At 37.7% G+C, this 18,878-nt stretch overlaps 1 protein-coding gene across 7 annotated transcripts in view; it reads left to right on the top strand.

The window, feature by feature from the left end:
* Window positions 1-18,878, top strand: part of UBR5 (ubiquitin protein ligase E3 component n-recognin 5) — a 142,801-nt gene that overhangs the window by 43,615 nt on the left and 80,308 nt on the right. For 5 of the 7 annotated variants that reach the window (XM_032609394.1, XM_032609395.1, XM_032609396.1 and 2 more), the window contains exons 6-9: window positions 8,714-8,903; window positions 9,096-9,255; window positions 9,837-9,986; window positions 11,761-11,972. In XM_032609394.1, the coding sequence (XP_032465285.1) occupies window positions 8,714-8,903; window positions 9,096-9,255; window positions 9,837-9,986; window positions 11,761-11,972 (712 nt within the window). The remainder of the gene's footprint in view (window positions 1-8,713; window positions 8,904-9,095; window positions 9,256-9,836; window positions 9,987-11,760; window positions 11,973-18,878) is intronic. The other 2 variants (XM_032609399.1, XM_032609397.1) reach the window with 1 other exon arrangement.

The raw sequence follows: 18,878 nt of genomic DNA, 5'->3' as shown, positions 1-18,878 counted from the left end.
ACTAGAAGCAAATTAAATTGTTTGAAAATATAATTAAGGAGAAGATGTTTTTTAAACATTTTATTTTGACTCTGAATTTCTAGGTAAAGTTACATTTAAAAATTGAGGTCCCAAGGTACTTATTTTCTCTTTTTTGTTTTTATGCCGAACTAAATTTAATTTGAGGTCAGAGGGAGGTCATTTAGTTGAGTGCATCCTTTAGCTCATTCTGTGCTAGAACTGTTCATAGGAAACATAGCTCTGGTTTTTATTAAAATGTTAGATAGCTCCTTTTAATGGTTCTGTGCACACACATAACATAACAACAGTGTATGATAAAGAATTCTGAAAATAATATATAATAACAAATGGAATTTTTATTTGATAAATCTGCAAAAAGTTTGTTTATATTTAAGAAAGAATAAGTTATGTATGATACTATGTGAAACTTTACCTGTTTAGAGATTAAAATTTAGTTCTTTTTTTAGTTGAGGGGTTGTCAAATTACAGGCTAAATCCGGGGCCTCCTATTTTTACTGAGATACGGCCATGCTTGATGTTTTATTTACTGTCTGTGGTTGCTTTTGTGCTAAGATGGTAGAAATGAGTTATCATGACTAAGACTGATTAGCCTACAAAGCCTAATAAATAAATGATTTACCATTCTGCTCTTTACAGGAAAAGTTTGTTGATCCCTTATTTAGTTTATACATTTATGTAGTGGCATTTGTTCCTAATCCTGTATTCTTTATTTATTTTTAAATTTAACATTTCATTTTGAAATAATCTGACTTTAAAAAGTTGCAGAATGTCACCCAACTTCTCCAAATCTTAACATTTTACATAACCATAGTCCAGTTATCAAAACCAGGAAATTAACACTTATCAGTGCTTAATCTACACAGTTAATAAAGATTTCACTGCCTGTCCCATGCGTACCATTTCTCTGCTCCAGAATTCAATCCAGGATCCCATATTGCATTTATTGTCATGCTTCTGTAGTTTCCTCCAGTCTGGGACAGTTTCTCAATCTTTATCTTTCTAGACCCTGATGAGTTTGAAAACTGGCTGGTTATTTTGTGGAATGTTTGAATTTGTCTATTATTTCCTCACGATTAAACCCAGGTGATGCATTTTTTAAAAGTCTTTATTTTTTAAGAGCAGTTTTCAGGTTCACAGCAAAAATGAGAAGGTGGTTCAGGGGTTTTACATATGCTCCCTGTCCCCACACATGTACAGCCTCCCTTGTTATCAGTACCCCGCCCCCCCCCACCCCGAGTGGTCCATTTGTTACAATTGATGAACCTACATTGACACATCATCACCCACAGTCCATAGTTTACATTAGAGTTCACTCTAGGTGTTGTATGTTCTGTGGGTTTGCATAAGTTTATAATGACATGCATCTTCCATTATAGTATCATATCAAGTAGTTTCACTGTCCTAAAAATCCATTGATCTTTTTACCATCTTCTTAGTTTTGTCTTTTCCAGAATGTCATATAGTTGGATTCATACAGTACGTAGCCTTTCCAGCTTGACTTCTTTCACTTAGTACAATAGTATGCATTTAAGGTTCCTCCATGTCTTTTCATGGCTTAATAACTCATTTCTTTTTAGTGCTGAATAATATTTCATTGTGTAGATGTACCACAGTTTATTTACACATTCACCTGCTGAAAGACATCTTAGTTGCTTCCAAGTTTTGGCATTATGAATAAAGCTGTGTCCTGGTTTTTGTGTGGACGTAAGTTATCAGCTCCTTTGGGTTAAATACCAAGGAACATGATTGCTGGATCATATGGTAAGAATATGTTTAGTTTTGTAAGAAACTGCTGAACTGTTTTCTAAAGTGGCTGTACCGTTTTGCATTCCCACCAGAAATGAGTGAGAGTTGTTGTTGCCCCATATCCTTACCACCCTTTGGTGTTGTCATTGTTCTGGATTTTGGTCATTCTAATAGGTGTGTAGTGGTATCTTGTTTTTTAAATTTGCATTTGCCTGATGACATATGATGTGAAGTATCTTTTTATATGCTTATTTACTAGCTGTTGATCTTTTCTGGTGAGGTGTCTTTTAAGGTCTTTGGCCCATTTTTCCATGAGGTTGTTTGTATATTTTGGATAAGCCTTCTTTATCAGATGTGTCTCCCGCAGATATTTTCTCCCAGTCTGTGGCTTTTCTTTTCATTATCTTGACAGTGTCTTTTACAGAGCCAAAGTTTTTCATTTTAATGAAGTCCAGCTTATCAGTTATTTCTTTCATTGTGCCTTTGGTATCATATCTAAAAAGTCATTGCCAAACCCAAGGTCGTCCAGATTTTCTTCTGTGTTATCTTCTAGGAGTTTCATAGTTTTGCATTTTACATTTAGGTCGGTGATCAGTTTTCAGTTAATTTTTGTGAAGGTCTGTGTCTTTTTTCCATGTGGATGTCCAGTTGTTCCAGCACCATTTGTTGAATCAGCCGTCTTCGCTTCTTTGTATTGCCTTTGCTTCTTTGTCAAAGATCAGTTGACTCTATGGGGGTCTATTTCTGGACTCTTTTTACTACTCCGCTGATATATTTGTCCATTTTTTTTTCTCCAATAGCACGCTGTCTTGATTACTGTCGCTTTACAGTAAGTCTTGAAGTTGGGTAGTGTCAGTTAGTCAAAAGAACTTTGTTCTTCTTCAGTATTGTGTTGGCTATTCTAGGTCTTCTGCCTCTCCCTGTAAATTTTAGAATCAGTTTATTGATACCCACAAAAAAACTTGCTGGGATTTTGATTGGTATTGCAGGTGATGCATTTCTGGCAGGAATACCACAGAAGTGATGATGTGCCCTTCTCAGTGCATCGTATCAGGAGGCACATGGTACTGATATGTCTCATCACTGGTGATGGTTATACCTCTGATCACTTAGTTAAGGTGGTGTTTGCCAGACTTCTCAACTATAAAGTTACTGTTTTCCCCTTTGTAATTCGTATGTATTTTGTGGAGAGATACTTCATGACTATGTAAATATCCTATTTTCCATCATACTTTTTTTTTTTGTGGTACGCGGGCCTCTCACTGTCGTGGCCTCTCCCGTCGCGGAGCACAGGCTCCGGACGCGCAGGCTCGGCGGCCATGGCTCACGGGCCCAGCCGCTCCGCGGCATGTGGGATCCTCCCGGACCGGGGCACGAACCCGTGTCCCCTGCATCGGCAGGCGGACTCTCAACCACTGTGCCACCAGGGGAGCCCCTTCCATCATACTTTTGCTCATTAATTTTACCATCCATTGGTGATTTTTTGCTTTAGTTGTTACTGTGGTGTTGGCCAAGTAGTGATTTTTTTGTTTTGTTTTTGGCCATGCTGCGTGGCTTGTGGGATCTCAGTTCCCTGACCAGGGATTGAACCCAGGCCATGGCAGTGAAAGCACTGAATCCTAACTGCTGGACCACCAGGGAACTCCCCAAGTAGTGATTTTTAAAAACTTTTTTCATTATTTCTTTTGTACTCATTAACTGAAATTTGACTGTAAAGAAGAACTTTCCCTCCTTGCCCACTTATGTCTGTTTCTATTGAGTTATTTATATCATTATGGTCTCGTATATTTGTTTTATTTTATGGTTTGTAATCCATTGCTGTTTATGTCGCTCAAATTGTCCTAGATTTAAATCCTCTTCTCTTTATAAATAAAACTTGGATACAACCAATTATAATACACTGCATGACAGAATGACTGAGAGTAGTGGAATTTTATGACTTTGCTAATAACATATGCAACAAATATAATAATAAAGTAGTACATTTGAGCTTGAATAAAGCCTCAATAGACCTACTCCAAAGAAGGTTGGGGCTAATTTTAAGACTTTAAAATGTGGAGAGAATCATTAAAATTTGAGTCCCCCTTACTCACCCTGGCTTGCACTCCTGTTTGACTCATGTATTTCTGTCTCCCTCCCCCTCCCCCTCCCCCCTACAGTGGACTCTGTGTAAGCTTTCTTTAGCATTGGGTTTCTGAATTGCAATTTTGAAAAATGTCACAGTGTCCCACTGGCTAAGCCATATGTTTACCTTTATTTGGTCTTGCAGATGTCCACAAAATGTAAGCACTTATTAAAGGCTGATTGTTTCTCTTGGCCTCTCTGAAATTTTTCTCAGTTTGTTGATGGTGAAATTGTGATCCGTTATTCTGTAAATTAAGAAACTTTAGAGTCAAAAATACTATCCTTCATAAAAAATTTTTTTTCTTGAGTTGTATAGTTTTTTTTCCCCCATTTGTATTGATTACAATAAACTTTTAAAGAAGCTTGCAATTTACTATATGTGATAGAGAATCTAGAACAGACAGATCTTGAGTCCCCAGAGGGGATTTTTATCTGAAAATTTACCAAATGCAGTCATATGTGAAAGGGACTGTGCCCACAGACCTTGGTCCCCAACCCCTTACCTTTGGAGTCCTGGCTTGCTCCCTATGGGTTCAGAGAAGTGTTGTGAATTAGGGAGCAAGTGGTCTCTGAGAGATGCATTTGAAAGATTTTGGGATGACTGGTACTGTTTTTCTTTTCCATCAGCATGGATAATTGAGAATTGATCATTTATTATAACTAATCATTCTTAGGAATACATAGCAGTCAAAATTCCTGGGACTTTGAATATTTTTCCCTTTGGTGTTTTCACTAAATTGGCAGGTTTACGTGCTAAGTATTTCTAGCTGCTGTCTTTCCCCCATTCATAATTACTGAAATTTATCCTGGGAGATATTTTTAAAATGTCCTGGATATTTTTGTTAAACTTATTTCAGACCAGGTTAAGGGCAAGAACACCAACTTTATTTGGAGAAAAAAAGACAGTTTGTGTTGGACTTCCCTGATGGTGCAGTGGTTAAGAATCCGCCTACCAGTGCAGGGGACCATGGGTTCGATCCCTGGTCTGGGAAGATCCCACATGCCGTGTAGCAACTAAGCCGGACTACTGAAGTGAGTGATTTAATGATTCAGTGCCACAACTACTGAAGCCCACGCACCTGGAGCCCATACTCCGCAACAAGAGAAACCACTGCAATGAGAAGCCCGCGCACCACAATGAAGAGTAGCCCCGCGCTCACCGCAACTAGAAAAAGCCCGCGTGCAGCAACGAAGACCCAACATAGCCAAAAATAGATAAATATTTTTTTAAAAAGAGTTTATGTTTAATAGGATGTTTAAAATGGAAATATTAGTATCAAAAGTCTCTTTATTCTGTTGTTTGTTATCATTGGCTATAATAGATGATAGATAAGCTGCTTTTCATTGGTTTGAGCTACCATATTTCCTTTGGAGTTTAATTTGAGCTAATAGTACAGGATTTGAAAGGAAAAAGCCAAGCAGGCCATTGTAATTGTAAACAGCTGAAGCTGGCCCCAGTCTAAAAAGGTGGTAAGATAGTAGGTTGTAGGGCTTGGACAAAGTAAGTGGACGCCCCGTCTTTATTTAATTTAATTAAATTAATTAATTTTGGTACGCGGGCCTCTCACTGTTGTGGCGTCTCCCGTTGCGGAGCACAGGCTCCGGACGCGCAGGCTCAGCGGCCATGGCTCACAGGCCCAGCCGCTCCGCGGCATGTGGGATCTTCCCGGACCGGGGCACGAACCCGTGTCCCCTGCATCGGCAGGCGAACTCTCAACCACTGCGCCACCAGGGAAGCCCTTTTCCATTATTTTTGAGTTTAGTATTGAAAATTATATAACACTGTAATTATAGATAAAAAGGGGATTCCAGTACTGTCTTTTGTGACCACTAATAAACCTCTATTAACGTATACTTAGTCTAACACATTGCTCTTTCTCTGGATAGCAAGCTGGTTAGAGGAATGTTCAGGAGCAGTTGAGGCTGGTCAGCTGGTAGATTGTTTGGATTCTGATAGAAGAAATCCTGCACTGCGGGTGCAAGTGGGAAAACGTGGTATTCTCCATGGTAACAGTCAGGTTAATGAATGGGCAAGCCAGAGATATTTTGACCTTTGTCTTTCAACTAACCTCAGGTGAGGGTTTGTGTAGCAGAGATTGCAAATTGGCTTAAAGGCAAGAATTTGAATGTTCTGGATACACAGGTATTCTCCACTCTTCCCTGTCGTCTTGACTTTACTTAGAAATTAGTAACCTATCTACCTCTCGTGGAGATTTGAGTTTGTGATACCTGTAAGGTCTGCCAGGAATAGTTGTGTACTTGGATAGTATATCTGATCAGGTTTCCAGTATTATTTGCTTAGGGGGAAAATCATGCATTTTTCGGTAGAAATATTGAGTCATTACTTATATTTATTTTGGCCATATAATGTCTAAACAGGGGCGTTTTGGAGTGAAATGAATAATAGGCTCAGACAGTAGGCTTACTCTGGCATTATCTCAGGCAAACTGGGACATATAGTTACCCTAATTATATCTTTTTAAGACTCTTTAGTGTGGTTCCTCCTGTTTTCAAGTTGAAATAATATATGTAGCTTTTGACTGTTAAACGCTTCCAAAAGAGTGGTTCCACCTGACTTAATTTTGACAACTTACAGGAAACCATGAAGTAGAAGTGCTGATTTAATGTTTGATTTGAATATCTGTTTGTATGTTTCATTGATCCTATATTATTTTCTGTTGCGTAATTGTCACAAAGCATATAAGTTGAAAAGAAAACTTGTCTGTTTTTGAGAGTACTGCTTTCTTTGATAACACATGACTATATTTTTAAAATCATGTTTAAAAACATAACACAAAATTTACTATCTTTACGGTTATAACTGCACATCTCAATAGTATTAAGTATATTTATATTGTTGTGAAAGAAATCTCTATTATAACTTTTTCATCTTGTAAAACCGAAACTTTATATCCAATAAACAACTCCCTTTACCCCTCTCCCCACCGTCTGACAGCCACCATTCTACTTTCTGTTTCTATGAATTTGACTACGTTAGGTACCTTTTATATTTGTAATCATACAGTATTTGTCTTCTTGTGATTGGCGTATTTCACTTAGCATAATATCTTCAAGGTTTATCTGTGTTGTATTGGGTTGGCCAAAAGGTTTGTTCGGTTTTCCTATAAGATGACTCTAGTGGCGCTTAGTTGTCTTTAACTTCATTTGAAACAATTTTGTTAGATTGTATTGTGACAGCTGTCATATCAGCGTGCATGTAAAAAAACTTACCAAAATTGGTGAATTTTTGTGTAGCCATTTTAATATTGAAGATGGAAGAAAAACAACACTTTCGGCATATTATGCTTTATTATTTCAAGAAAGGTAAAAACACAGCTGAAACGCCAAAAAAAATTGTGCAGTGTATGGGGAAGGTACTGTGACTGATCAAACGTGTCAGAAGTGGTTTGCGAAGTTCCTTGCTGGAGATTTCTCTCTGGATGATGATGCTCCACAGTGGAGTAGACCAGTTGAAGTTGATAGCGATCAAATCGAGACATTAATTGAGAGCAATCAACGTTATACCACGCAGCTCTTACACATAGTGCTGCTATGAACATGGGTATGCAAATATCTCTTCTAGACTCTGTTTTCAATTTTTTTGGATATATACATAGAATTATAACTGCTGAGTCATATAGTGGTTCTATTTTTAATTTTTTAGGAAACTTCATACTGTTTTTCATAGCACTGCACTATTTTACAGTCCTGCCTACAGTGCACTAGGGTTACAGTTTCTATACATCCTTGCCAACACTTGTAATTTTCTTTTCTTTTTTTTTCATGGTAGCCATTCTGATGGGTGTGAGGTGATAGGTGATTGTGGTTTTGATTTGCATTTCTCATGATTAGTGATGTTGACCATCTGTTCATATGCTTACTTGGCCATTTGTGTATTATCTTTGGAGAAATGTCTGTTCGCATTCTTTCCCGTATTTTAATCAGGTTATTTGATTTTTTTTGTTGTTGAGTGTTGGAGCTCTTTATATATTCTGGATACTAACCTCTCATTAGATAAACGATTTGTAAATATTTTCTTCCATTCTATAGGTTGCTTCCTTACTCTGTTGATTATGTCCTTTGAGGGACAAAATCCATTGGGATATTCATAGGGATTTTGATGAATCTGTAGATTGCTTTGAGCAGTATGGACATCTTAACAATATTAAATTTTCCATCCCACGGGCACGGGTGTCTTTCCGTTTAGTTGTGTCTTTAAACTCTGAATTTTACTTTTTATGCTGCAGACTGTTAGTAGTTATGTCTCATAGGTCTTTCACGCAAAGGTGAGATGTATTCTATAACTCACTTTAGAGCTGTGACTAGAAATGCTTGGTATGTGGTTCTTTTAAAAATTGTTTTAAAAGATGGAAAAGGGTGGTATATATCTTTCTAAAAAGTGAGTTTATACTTCAGCATTTAAAAAAATTGGAACAGTGTTTTTTTTTTTTTTTGTGGTATGCAGGCCTCTCACTGCTGTGGCCTCTCCCGTTGGCGGAGCACAGGCTCCGGACGCGCAGGCTCAGCGGCCATGGCTCACGGGCCCAGCCACTCCGTGGCATGTGGGATCCTCCCGGACCGGGGCACGAACCCGTGTCCCCTGCATCGGCAGGTGGACCCCCAACCACTGCGCCACCAGGGAAGCCCGGAACAGTGTTATTTTAAAGTTCAGTTCTATTGTTCTGTCAAAATACTACTATAGCATATTATGTCAATTAGAAAAATAGCTTTATCATATTCTAAGATAATGAACATGAGACCCAAAGCGATCTTTCTGAATGATTGTTTAAAATGCTGTTTCTTTAAATTCTCCAATATTTAGAAGTCGTTGGAGTTCTGGAGTGGGTGGAAGTGGAGGAGGATCCTCTGGTAGGTCGTCAGCTGGAGCTCGAGATTCTCGCCGACAGACTCGAGTAATTCGGACGGGACGGGATCGAGGATCTGGGCTTTTGGGCAGTCAACCCCAGCCAGTTATTCCAGCATCTGTGATTCCAGAGGAGCTGATTTCACAGGTATGGATCTTGTAGAACAATTAACGTAAGATAGCAGGACAAGGTGAGGTTTAACTAAATATAGCAGGCTGTAGTCATGATTTATATCATGAATTGTGAAATACTCGTTTTCTGTATTGATCCTAGGAAGCTGATTTTAATAAAGAAGTTATGAAAAAGATAATTAGCATAGTACTCTATTTTTTATTTCAGGCCCAAGTCGTTTTACAAGGCAAATCCAGAAGTGTCATTATTCGAGAACTTCAGCGAACAAATCTTGATGTAAACCTTGCTGTAAATAATTTACTTAGCCGGGATGATGAAGATGGAGATGATGGGGATGATACAGCCAGTGAATCTTATTTGCCTGGAGGTTGGTTGATCACCATCATGGTTTTCTCATCTCTGAAGGGAGAGATTTTTTTTTGACTGGGGAATGGAATTTTAAAGTGCAATAGATTTACTGACCTTTCCAAGGTGGTAGATATTTCTCACTGTAGTGTTTGATTTGATGGTAAAATTCTCTTTAAGGGAAAATGTTTTTGCTCAGTGGACTTGTGTTTGGTCCTATAAAGACATGGATGTATGTGCATGTCTTTATCACTGGCTGACAGATGACTGGAATGTTGTATTTTGATGCCCTTATTACTGAATATGGAATAACTGAACTGCATTTAGATTTTGACTTTCTGTGATGTCACAAAAATCTTCAATAGTGATCTTTTTTTCTTGTGGTAATTTAGTAGTTAGCCCAAGCAACAATCATGCAATTGATGTTCCTTAAAATCTGTGTTAATAACGTTAACTTTATTTCCTAGGTAGTTACTGCTTTTCTTCTCAGGTTATGTCAGTAGTCAGTCCCTGATTTTAATGTTTTAATTTTCAGGGATTTTTCAATGGTCTGCAGATTTTTTTCTCTATATCTGCTTCATTTATATTTGTTTCTGTTTATAGAGGATCTTATGTCTCTTCTTGATGCTGACATTCATTCTGCCCACCCAAGTGTCATTATTGATGCAGATGCCATGTTTTCTGAAGACATTAGCTATTTTGGTTACCCTTCTTTTCGTCGTTCGTCACTTTCCAGGCTAGGCTCATCTCGAGGTAATTTTGCATTTATTTCTTTGTGATTGTTGGCTGACTCTACGGAGAGATAGTGGTAGAATTCATTGTATTTGAACTTTTAATATTACAGTAGACGAAATCATTGCTTGTTAGTGTTTTTGGATGCTTTGGCATTAAAATAGTTACTTTTGAGTTTGAAGAGCCACACTAGAACTTTAGAGATGATCTTATCAACATAGTAGCATATATGTAAAGGGTTACAACTTACCTAACTGTATTTTTAATTAGGAATATGGATTCTGAAGTAAAAGCAGAATTCTGCTTTACAGTGACATGCAGCATTCAGATAACAAGTCTCTTTAGTTTATTTGATTAAAATAAAGTGATTATTTTGTTCATTTTAAACCCTGGTTAGATGGAAGAGTGAAATATGAAAAAACTTATTAGAATGAGATTGATCAATAGTAAATATATAGAAATGCTTATCATACTAAAATGATATTTTCAGAAGTTTGAAATCTTGGAAAGGTATAGTACACAGTAGAGTTTAGAAAGAAGATTTTGAAATCATACAAATATAAACCTTTCACTGTGTATGTTGATATGGATTTAGCTTGCATTTTAACTTTTGTAAGTCAGTATTTTTACTTTCCAGAATGTAAAACTGCTTGATTGAAGTAACAGGCAAGAATCAGATATATTATTTACTTATCATTAGTAAACTGGAAAGGATGCTGTTTTATATTAAGACCTTACTGCAAATACCTAGTACTTGAAAGCAGTTTTAAAATAACAGACTTACGATGATCTTTTAGTGTACTGAACCTATTATGTAACAGCTTAAAAATTTTTAAAAAATAAGTGCATATTTTACTGCCTAAAATGCATCAAGTATTGCATTTAAGATATTCAATATCTAACACAAAACTCCTTCTAAATTTCTCCCTTTTGCTTTTCCTTAGGTCATTCTATGTGGGCATCTGTTTTACTTTGAACCATATGAAATTGGTGGTACTTGACCATGTTAGATCTGCATGGATGGCAGTTTTATATGGTTCAACTTAATATTGTTTTTAATCCTTACTATCCAAGTCTTGGAAAGTTTATTTTGGTTGCCTATTTAAAAAATAATATGTGAGCAAGCTAAAAAAACTGGTTTTAAAAAGTTTGTAGGCCAGTTTCAGGGGAAGCATTTTTGTAAAGTAATCTTTCTATAAAGATTCTCAAAAGAAAAATTCTGTCTAGTTTCTCAGAAATTTTAAGACTTTTCCATAAAAATCCAGCCTATAAAATTACTCTAAACAAGGGCTTGGATTATCAAAATTTCTATAGTTAATGGATTTTTATTTTACCCTTTTCAAGATTTGGTTGTTTTTTTTTTTAAATCTGTATGTGTAGACTCTCTAACAAATACTCTTTTTTGGTTTATGTATCTAACGTGTTAAAATTTTAATTTATGAATATTTTCTAATAAATTTAAGTTACGGTAAACATTTTTAATGAAAGCCAAATATTTAAAACTCCATTTAAAAAATCCAAATTCCAGTTTAAAATAAAGCAGTTCTGCTCTAAAAGCATATAGTTGGAATTCAGAAAAGTCTGCCTCTACATAGTGCTTAAAAATACTAGTTTATAATTTTCATACATTCACTTGAAAGAGTTAATGTTTTGAATGTTGCATGTCAAACTTATTAGATATACATTTACATTAAGTTCTTGTGAGTGGATAAACTGCTGTTAGTTGCATCCTGAAGGGTCTTTACTAGAGAGTGGCTTACTTTTATCCCACTGGTGTGACCCAATTGCATACCAGTTCTCCTTCTTCCCTTAGAGAGAGACTCTGAGCTGTTGCGTGAACGTGAATCCGTTTTACGTTTACGTGAACGAAGGTGGCTTGATGGAGCCTCATTTGATAATGAAAGGGGCTCTACCAGCAAGGAAGGAGAGCCAAACTTGGATAAGAAGAATACACCTGTTCAAAGTCCAGTGTCTCTAGGAGAAGATTTGCAGTGGTGGCCTGATAAGGTATTTGAAAAGAAACCCTACCCATCCTTTCCATTTTAACTGAATTCCTGGCACTCCCCTCCACCCCCCCAAAAAAGCTTCTGTTTTATTTCAGATTTTCGTACTGTCATTTAAAATGCAGACATAAATTCCCTGGCCGTCCAGTGGTTAGGACTCTATGCTTCCACTGCAGGGGTCATGGGTTCGATCCGTGGTCAGGGAACTAAGATCCTGCATGCTGCATGGCGCGGTCAGAAAATAAAAAATAAAAATAAAATGCAGACATAAAGTGATATTTTTGTTTTGTTTTAAATATAAGTAGATCATCTTTATTTGACAGTACAGGAGTCGTTTTAAGGAGATGTGTTCAGTGGTGCTATTTCTTTTTCTACTTGATGAAGTAAATCAGAGAAATAAGGATGGTAGTTCCAGATAATATATCAGCATTCTGTTTCAGGATTTCTTTTCTGGTGGTAATTATACCAGTAACAAATGGTATATTTCTTGGTAGGAATTTGTTTTGTACTGTCAAGAGTACCCCATTTTCTGCAGGGCAGGTTTCTGGTCATTGTTACAAGCATGCATGTCAGGGCAAGATTAGGGATCTGTGTTTCTTTGATTTTAGCTTTCCCGTTTGATGGCAGTGAATTCTGACAGGCCCTTTGCTCTAAAAGCTGTGGGAGACAAAGCAGGCTGAACAGGAATGGACTGGGGGAATTATGCTCTGCATCCTGAGTGGTAGTACAATGACTAGCTTCTAGAAAGCATGCAGGATTTAAGTTGACTTGAATCTGTAAAAATCCATCACTGCTACAAGTGAAACAGAGTTGACACATTCTTTTATTTTACTTTTATTTTTATTGGGGTGTAATTGCTTTACAGTATTGTGTTAGTTTCAGGTGTACAGCAAAGTGAATCTGTTATACAAATACATATATCCACTCTTTTTTAGATTCTTTTCCCATATAGACATAGTCTATTGATGGTGTGTAGGTTTCACTGTCCTAAGTGATTGGTAATTTATCTTCAAAGGCTCCTGTAGGAAGCCATGGGTTTTTCACCTGTTTTTTGGAGTGCCTGTTTCTTATTTCCAGAGCCAGTTGGATAGGAACTTTTCTAAAGTAGAAGTAAAAGAAGATAAGAACTTGAAGGTTATCTCTAGCAGATAAGGAGATTCTGATGTAGATTTCTTTTCTTTCTTTGAAGTTGAATTTGGGATATTAAAGGAAAAATATTATTTAGTGTTCTGAATTTGTTTATTTTTCATAGTTATTGTGACTCTTGATGTAGTTCATTTATTTTCCTCTGTATTCAGCTCATGTGGAAAGCTTGAATGCAAGAAGGAACATGAATTTCAATCAGCCTCTTTGTAAGCAAAAGGTTATTCTGTTTTCTTTGGCAGCTGACAGACTTTCCCTGAATTGCATTCTCTTACTTATTTCCATAAAACTAGAAATGTTCCAGTTTCTACTTTTACTTCATATGATAGGTGATTTAAACCATTGGGCTTTTTCTTTTTCATCTCTTTTTTTTCCCCTACATTGTTCTTTGTTTCCTGTTTCTCTTGCCTTGATCATGCTAGAACTGTGTCATATTGGCAGGAAGTAATAGAGGACTCATTAATCTTGTTTTAATAGTGCCATTGCATACATATTAGTGTAGGCTTCTTTGTCACACATCTGAAAGTGTTTTGAACAGTATGAGTTTAGCAAGCTTTTTCCCTGGCCAGTGTACCCTCTGTTAGAGTTAGCCGGTCTTTGTTGGCCTTTACTGATAGGCATGGTTTTGGGTATAGCTTGTTTTCAGAGACATTTACTAAATGCATCGTAAAATCTTGACACTGTACAGGCCTTACTTACTTAGTGTGTTATTTCCTTCGTTTGTTTAGACATTGAATGAAGGAGAAATAGCAGTGTGTGCAACAAAGTATATCCTACCTATACCTTTTTTTTCCTATTAAAGAAAAATCTAATTTAAAATGTCACTGAAGAACTACTTTTTATTAGCTTGTGATTGAAATTTAGACATCAAAAATTTCAGTTCAGGGAAAGAAAACAGCATAAACCTAATTAAGCTATTAAGCATTATCCCAGTTATCAACAAACCACTAGATGATTGTTTTGCAAGGCTGAATGCTGCAGTCAGAAAGAGAATGCAGAGAGTTGTTAAAGGGAAAAAAGACCTTGCTTTTAGAACAGTGTGCAAAATGATCATACAGGGGCATAGAATACATTCCACATGAAGAAACAGGCACTATGTGGGGCCTTATTAGTCCTCCAGAATTGGGGGTAGTGATCCCTGAGGAGGAGAAAAGGGTTTTGGGGCAAACTTGATAGGAGATGGAGAGGTAGGTGGAGAGAGCAGAGAGGTATAGGGCGTCAGCACGCAGTTTGGAGGTAGTTTCTCTGTCTCTTTTGCTTTCTCTCTCTCTCCCTTTTTTTTTTGTTTTTTGTTTTTTTGGGGGGTGGGGGGGGGGTGGGAAGAGGGTGTCCCAGCTTAATTACAGAAATGACCTAAATTGTAAGATTGGTTAGTGTCCATGGTATTTTTCATTCTTCCTTTTGTTAGAGTGCCTGAGAAATTCCACTGTTAAATTATCTGGAATAATTTTGACTTTCCCACCACCTATTTAGAGGAACGGCTACTTCTTCAAAATTTCACCATTTTCTAGGCTAATAAAGCTCCCTTAATGGTGGAATGAATGTTCTCTTTAAGCCTTTACAGTATAATCTTAAATTGAAAATATTTGAGGTAACCTTAAACTTTATTTCCATAAATTATTTTGATTTAAATGTCAAAACTAGTATAAAAGCATAATTGGTAACCCTTGTGCACTGTTGGTGGGAATGTACATTGGTTCAGCCACTATGGAAAACAGTAGGGAGGGTCTTTAAAAAATTAAAAACAGAGCTACTGTATGGTTTAGCAATTCCACTTCTGGGTATTTATCTGAAGAAAATGAAAACACTAACTCAAAATACATTTACCCCCTTGTCCATTGCAGCATTGTTTACAATAGCCAAGATATGGAAGCAACCTAAGCATCCATCAATGGATGGGGACACACACGCACACGTGATTGAGTAGCCTTGATTAAATGCATATTGTGTGTTAGGCCTTTTGTTCAGGTGTTAGGGTGAGAGTTTTGTAGAAAGGCAGAACAATGATGTTAATACTTTGGTGTAACTACCATAATGGAATTAGGTATAAGAGGCTTTGGGGAATCACAGGAGGCCAGAGTGATTACTAAGAGTTACTTTGATGGGAAGGTGCAGTCTTTCAATTAGACAGTTATCTAACATGGCTCCATTTTCACTTCTCATTTTTGGAATTTACTTTTCTCAGATTAGAAATTTAGTTCTGTGTTGCTGAATGTCTACATTTACATTGTAACTATATATTATATATATATATACCAACCTACTTCCAACAAGAATCTAAAGTGACTGATAAGAGAATAAAAAATGCAGCCACAATAGTAACAAAGACTGTTAAAAGTAAGAGTGCAAAGGTAAGAGCTAAGTAGTAAATGCTAAAGGGAAAGGGCAGACAAAACTTACACGGAAATCCATACTAAGTAAATCTGAAGTTGAACATAAAAACTTCTGCTTTGTGCCCTGTAACAAAACAAACCCTTTCAGATTAGAAAATGCACACATCCTTTATTTCCAGTAAGCTCCCAGAGAAGAATTTGACAGAAGTTGTTTGGTGGGTGATGAAGAAACAAAACTGATTCAGCAAGTCAGTATTGTTAATTTACAGTCGTATCGCTTACTGTTCTGGATCTATTTTCATATAGTTTAGGGAAAATAAGAAAATTTATTCTCCACCAGCCTTTTGAATTGTAGAGTTGTGTGTTATTCTCAAGTTTCTTTGAATGGTGTTGAGAGGAAATAGTCCCATGACATTTGGCTCCTTAAATTATTTGAAGCAGCCATCACTGTTGGGACCAATTGATCCAATTTGTTGGTCATTCTGCTTCGCCTTCAAGGTTCTAGAAGTGGAAATGGGTGAGGAAGATCTTTTTTTTTTTTTTTTAAATCGACATATGGAAGCTTCCAGGAAGTATCTGTTAAAAAAGTTGGCTAGGTGTGTCACAAATGTACTTTAATAATGAAGTAAGAGCAAAAGGAGAAGAGGTCATAAAGAGGAAGAGAAGCCAGGCATAAGGAGAAAATGGAAACCTAGATAGGTAAGGAGAAGTGAAGTGTGAATAAGGACAGTTAACAAATTGTGCCATGTAACCTGTAGTTGTATAACATCCATTTCAGCCATAATACACAGCACATTGCAGTTAGAATTGGTACTTAATGGGAAAACTAGTGTTTGCTGATAGTAGGAAAATTAAAAAAAAGAAAACCAAGGTTTGTAGGGAGAAATTTGGGAATAGTAAGACCAGTTTTTTAAAAATGTAAGTAACTAGGTGAAGTTAATAGGAGTTCATGTCGCTATGCTGAATGACCTTTTTCTTTTCTTTTTCTTTTCAAGCTTTGGCTTTTTAAGGTAATTATCATATTTTTGACATTTTCCATCTGTCTTTAGGGAGGGATTCCTCATTTGGTTGATCTTTAATGTTCAGACAGTTGCAAATTTATTGATTAGATTCAGCTTCTAAAGGATTCGTTTTGTTAAAAAAAAAAAAAATAGAGCTACAAACTACTGATCTTTATGGAAATGTGCATATCCACCTTTTCCAGTTGGGTTGAAGCAGGGCCCAACTTGCTCAGAAGCAGCCATTAGTATTTCATCAAAACGATAAAAGCCTTGTCTTCTATGATATTATGAAGTGTGTGAGCTAAAATACTGTTGCTTTGTGTGTATTTGATTGCTTTGTATTTCTCCACCTACTGATCTAAATCAGGCAAAAGACAATAGGTGATTTTTCCATCATCCTTTGGTTGGTGGTTTTGCCATCTCTCCACATTTGTCCATAATGGATTTTCAGGGCCTTCAGGGTTCACTCAGCTCATTCAGGACTAATGAGCTGGGGGACATTGGTCCATCCTTGAAGGATATAGGCAAGTCAGTTCTGAGAGTGCCTCACACACTATGCTGTGGCTATAGGGATGAATTGTTTAGGATTGTACTGCTCTGGCAGAGTTTTTACTCAAAAAGTTTGAGTTGAGATGAATTTGTTCCTTCAGTTGTCAGTGTGCTCCTACTGTGTGCCAAGCACCAAGCTGGCCTGTGGGAATGTAGAGGTGAATTCGTTATGGACCTTCCCATAGGCAACTCATTGGGGAAGAGAGACATTCACATACAATGAAATGTGTTCACAGTATGACCAGTGCTAGACTGAAGGTGTGAATACAGTATTTATAGGGGCTCAGAGTGGGGAATGACTAACACCACCTGAGAGATGTGGCAAAGACTTCACAGAGGAGATGACATTTAAGCAGCATTTTTAAGGTTAAGTAGGCATTAATCAGGATGCAGAGGCATTCCAAACATGTCAAGTATGGGCCTAGAGTCAGGAAAGGTCAGGGTGTGTTTGCGGAACAGTGAGAAATTCAGAATTGCTGCTCTGTGGTGGGAGAAGGAGAAGAGCAGGGTGGAGAAGACCAGAGAGCCCTAGACAACTTGCCAAAGAGTTAGGATGTTGTTCTGCCAGCAAAGTTCTTAGAGAAATGACGTGATGAGATTGGTGGGGTTTGGTTTTGTATATTTTTAGGGAGACGAGCACTATTGGCACAGTGGGAGAAAGATAGGAATAGTAAAAATCTAGAGTCAGTTAAGAGACTGGTAGAATTGTTGTAGAAGGGAATTGTGAGGCTCTCAACCAAAGCAATGACAGGGAGGATGGATGAAGGGAAGAATGTTCGAGGAAGTTGAGACAAAGTATAGCATTGGTTTGCTAGTCACCATCTGGTTAAGAGAAGAGGAGAAGTTGAAGAGAGGGCCCAGGTTCCTTTGTTGCCCTCCTGTTACAGGGTGGGTGGTAGATGTCATTCATGGAGATAGGGACTACAGGGGACATACAGCTTTGGAGGCGACGATGAATTCATTTTGGAGATGGTAGGGTGCTTTTCAGACATCCAGGCAGTTAATCTGCAGGTTAGTCTGCAGATAGAAGATTTACATGTTGAAAAGCGTGGCACCCCAGTGGATACAGTCACTTAGGCTGAGGGTGGAACATCATTTGAATAAACGGACAAGGACAGAATCTGGGTCAGGGAGTACATGGTGGTACAAGGGAGGTGGAGAAAATACTGTAGTCATGAAGATAGGAGGAAGACCAGTAGAGAGTAGTGACCTGTGAACAAGGGAGAGGAGAGGTTCTAGAACTGGTGATGAACAGGGTCCAACGGTTCAAAGAGTTTGAAGAGAAGATGGATTGGTTCAATGCACGGGGCATCGATAAGGCTGTTGCAAGAGCAGGCGTGGCTGTCAGTGCGAGCCGGTGAGGTGAGACGGACGCCGGGTGACAGTTCACTTCCCCGGGGCCTAAGGCTGAAGGGCAGGCGGGTTTGGACGGTTGTGGAGGTAATGAGAGAGGGTTGTATCCACTGTGTGTGGTGAGTTGTCCTTAGATAGTAGAGAGGAACACTTCTTTCTCTGAGAAGGGGAGGGGGAGGGGAGAATGGTGTTTTTTCATTAAGTTAGTCAGGATGGAGATGGAAATCGGAAGCTTGTGCCTTTTGGGTGAGTAGGAGATGAAGTCAGGGCAGCAGAGTAACCAGAGTTGAATTTGACCACTTATTTGTGCCAGGTACTTTAATATATGTTACTTTATTTGGTTTTTACCGCCCCCCTCCCCATCGTGTTATTATTATACCCATTTTAGAAGTGAAGAAATGGGTTCAGAGAAGTTACATAACTTATCTGAAGTTACCTACTTAATAAGTGTTGGATCCAGGTTTTGGACTCAACTTGGTCTGATTCTATCATCTCTTTAACCAAGGGGTCGAGAAGGAAGTGTGAGGTAGA

Source organism: Phocoena sinus, chromosome 17 (genome assembly GCF_008692025.1).
Source record: "Phocoena sinus isolate mPhoSin1 chromosome 17, mPhoSin1.pri, whole genome shotgun sequence".
Lineage (NCBI taxonomy): Eukaryota > Metazoa > Chordata > Mammalia > Artiodactyla > Phocoenidae > Phocoena > Phocoena sinus.
Note: the sequence above shows the minus strand (reverse complement) of the source record. Positions and strands in the feature narration are given on the sequence as shown.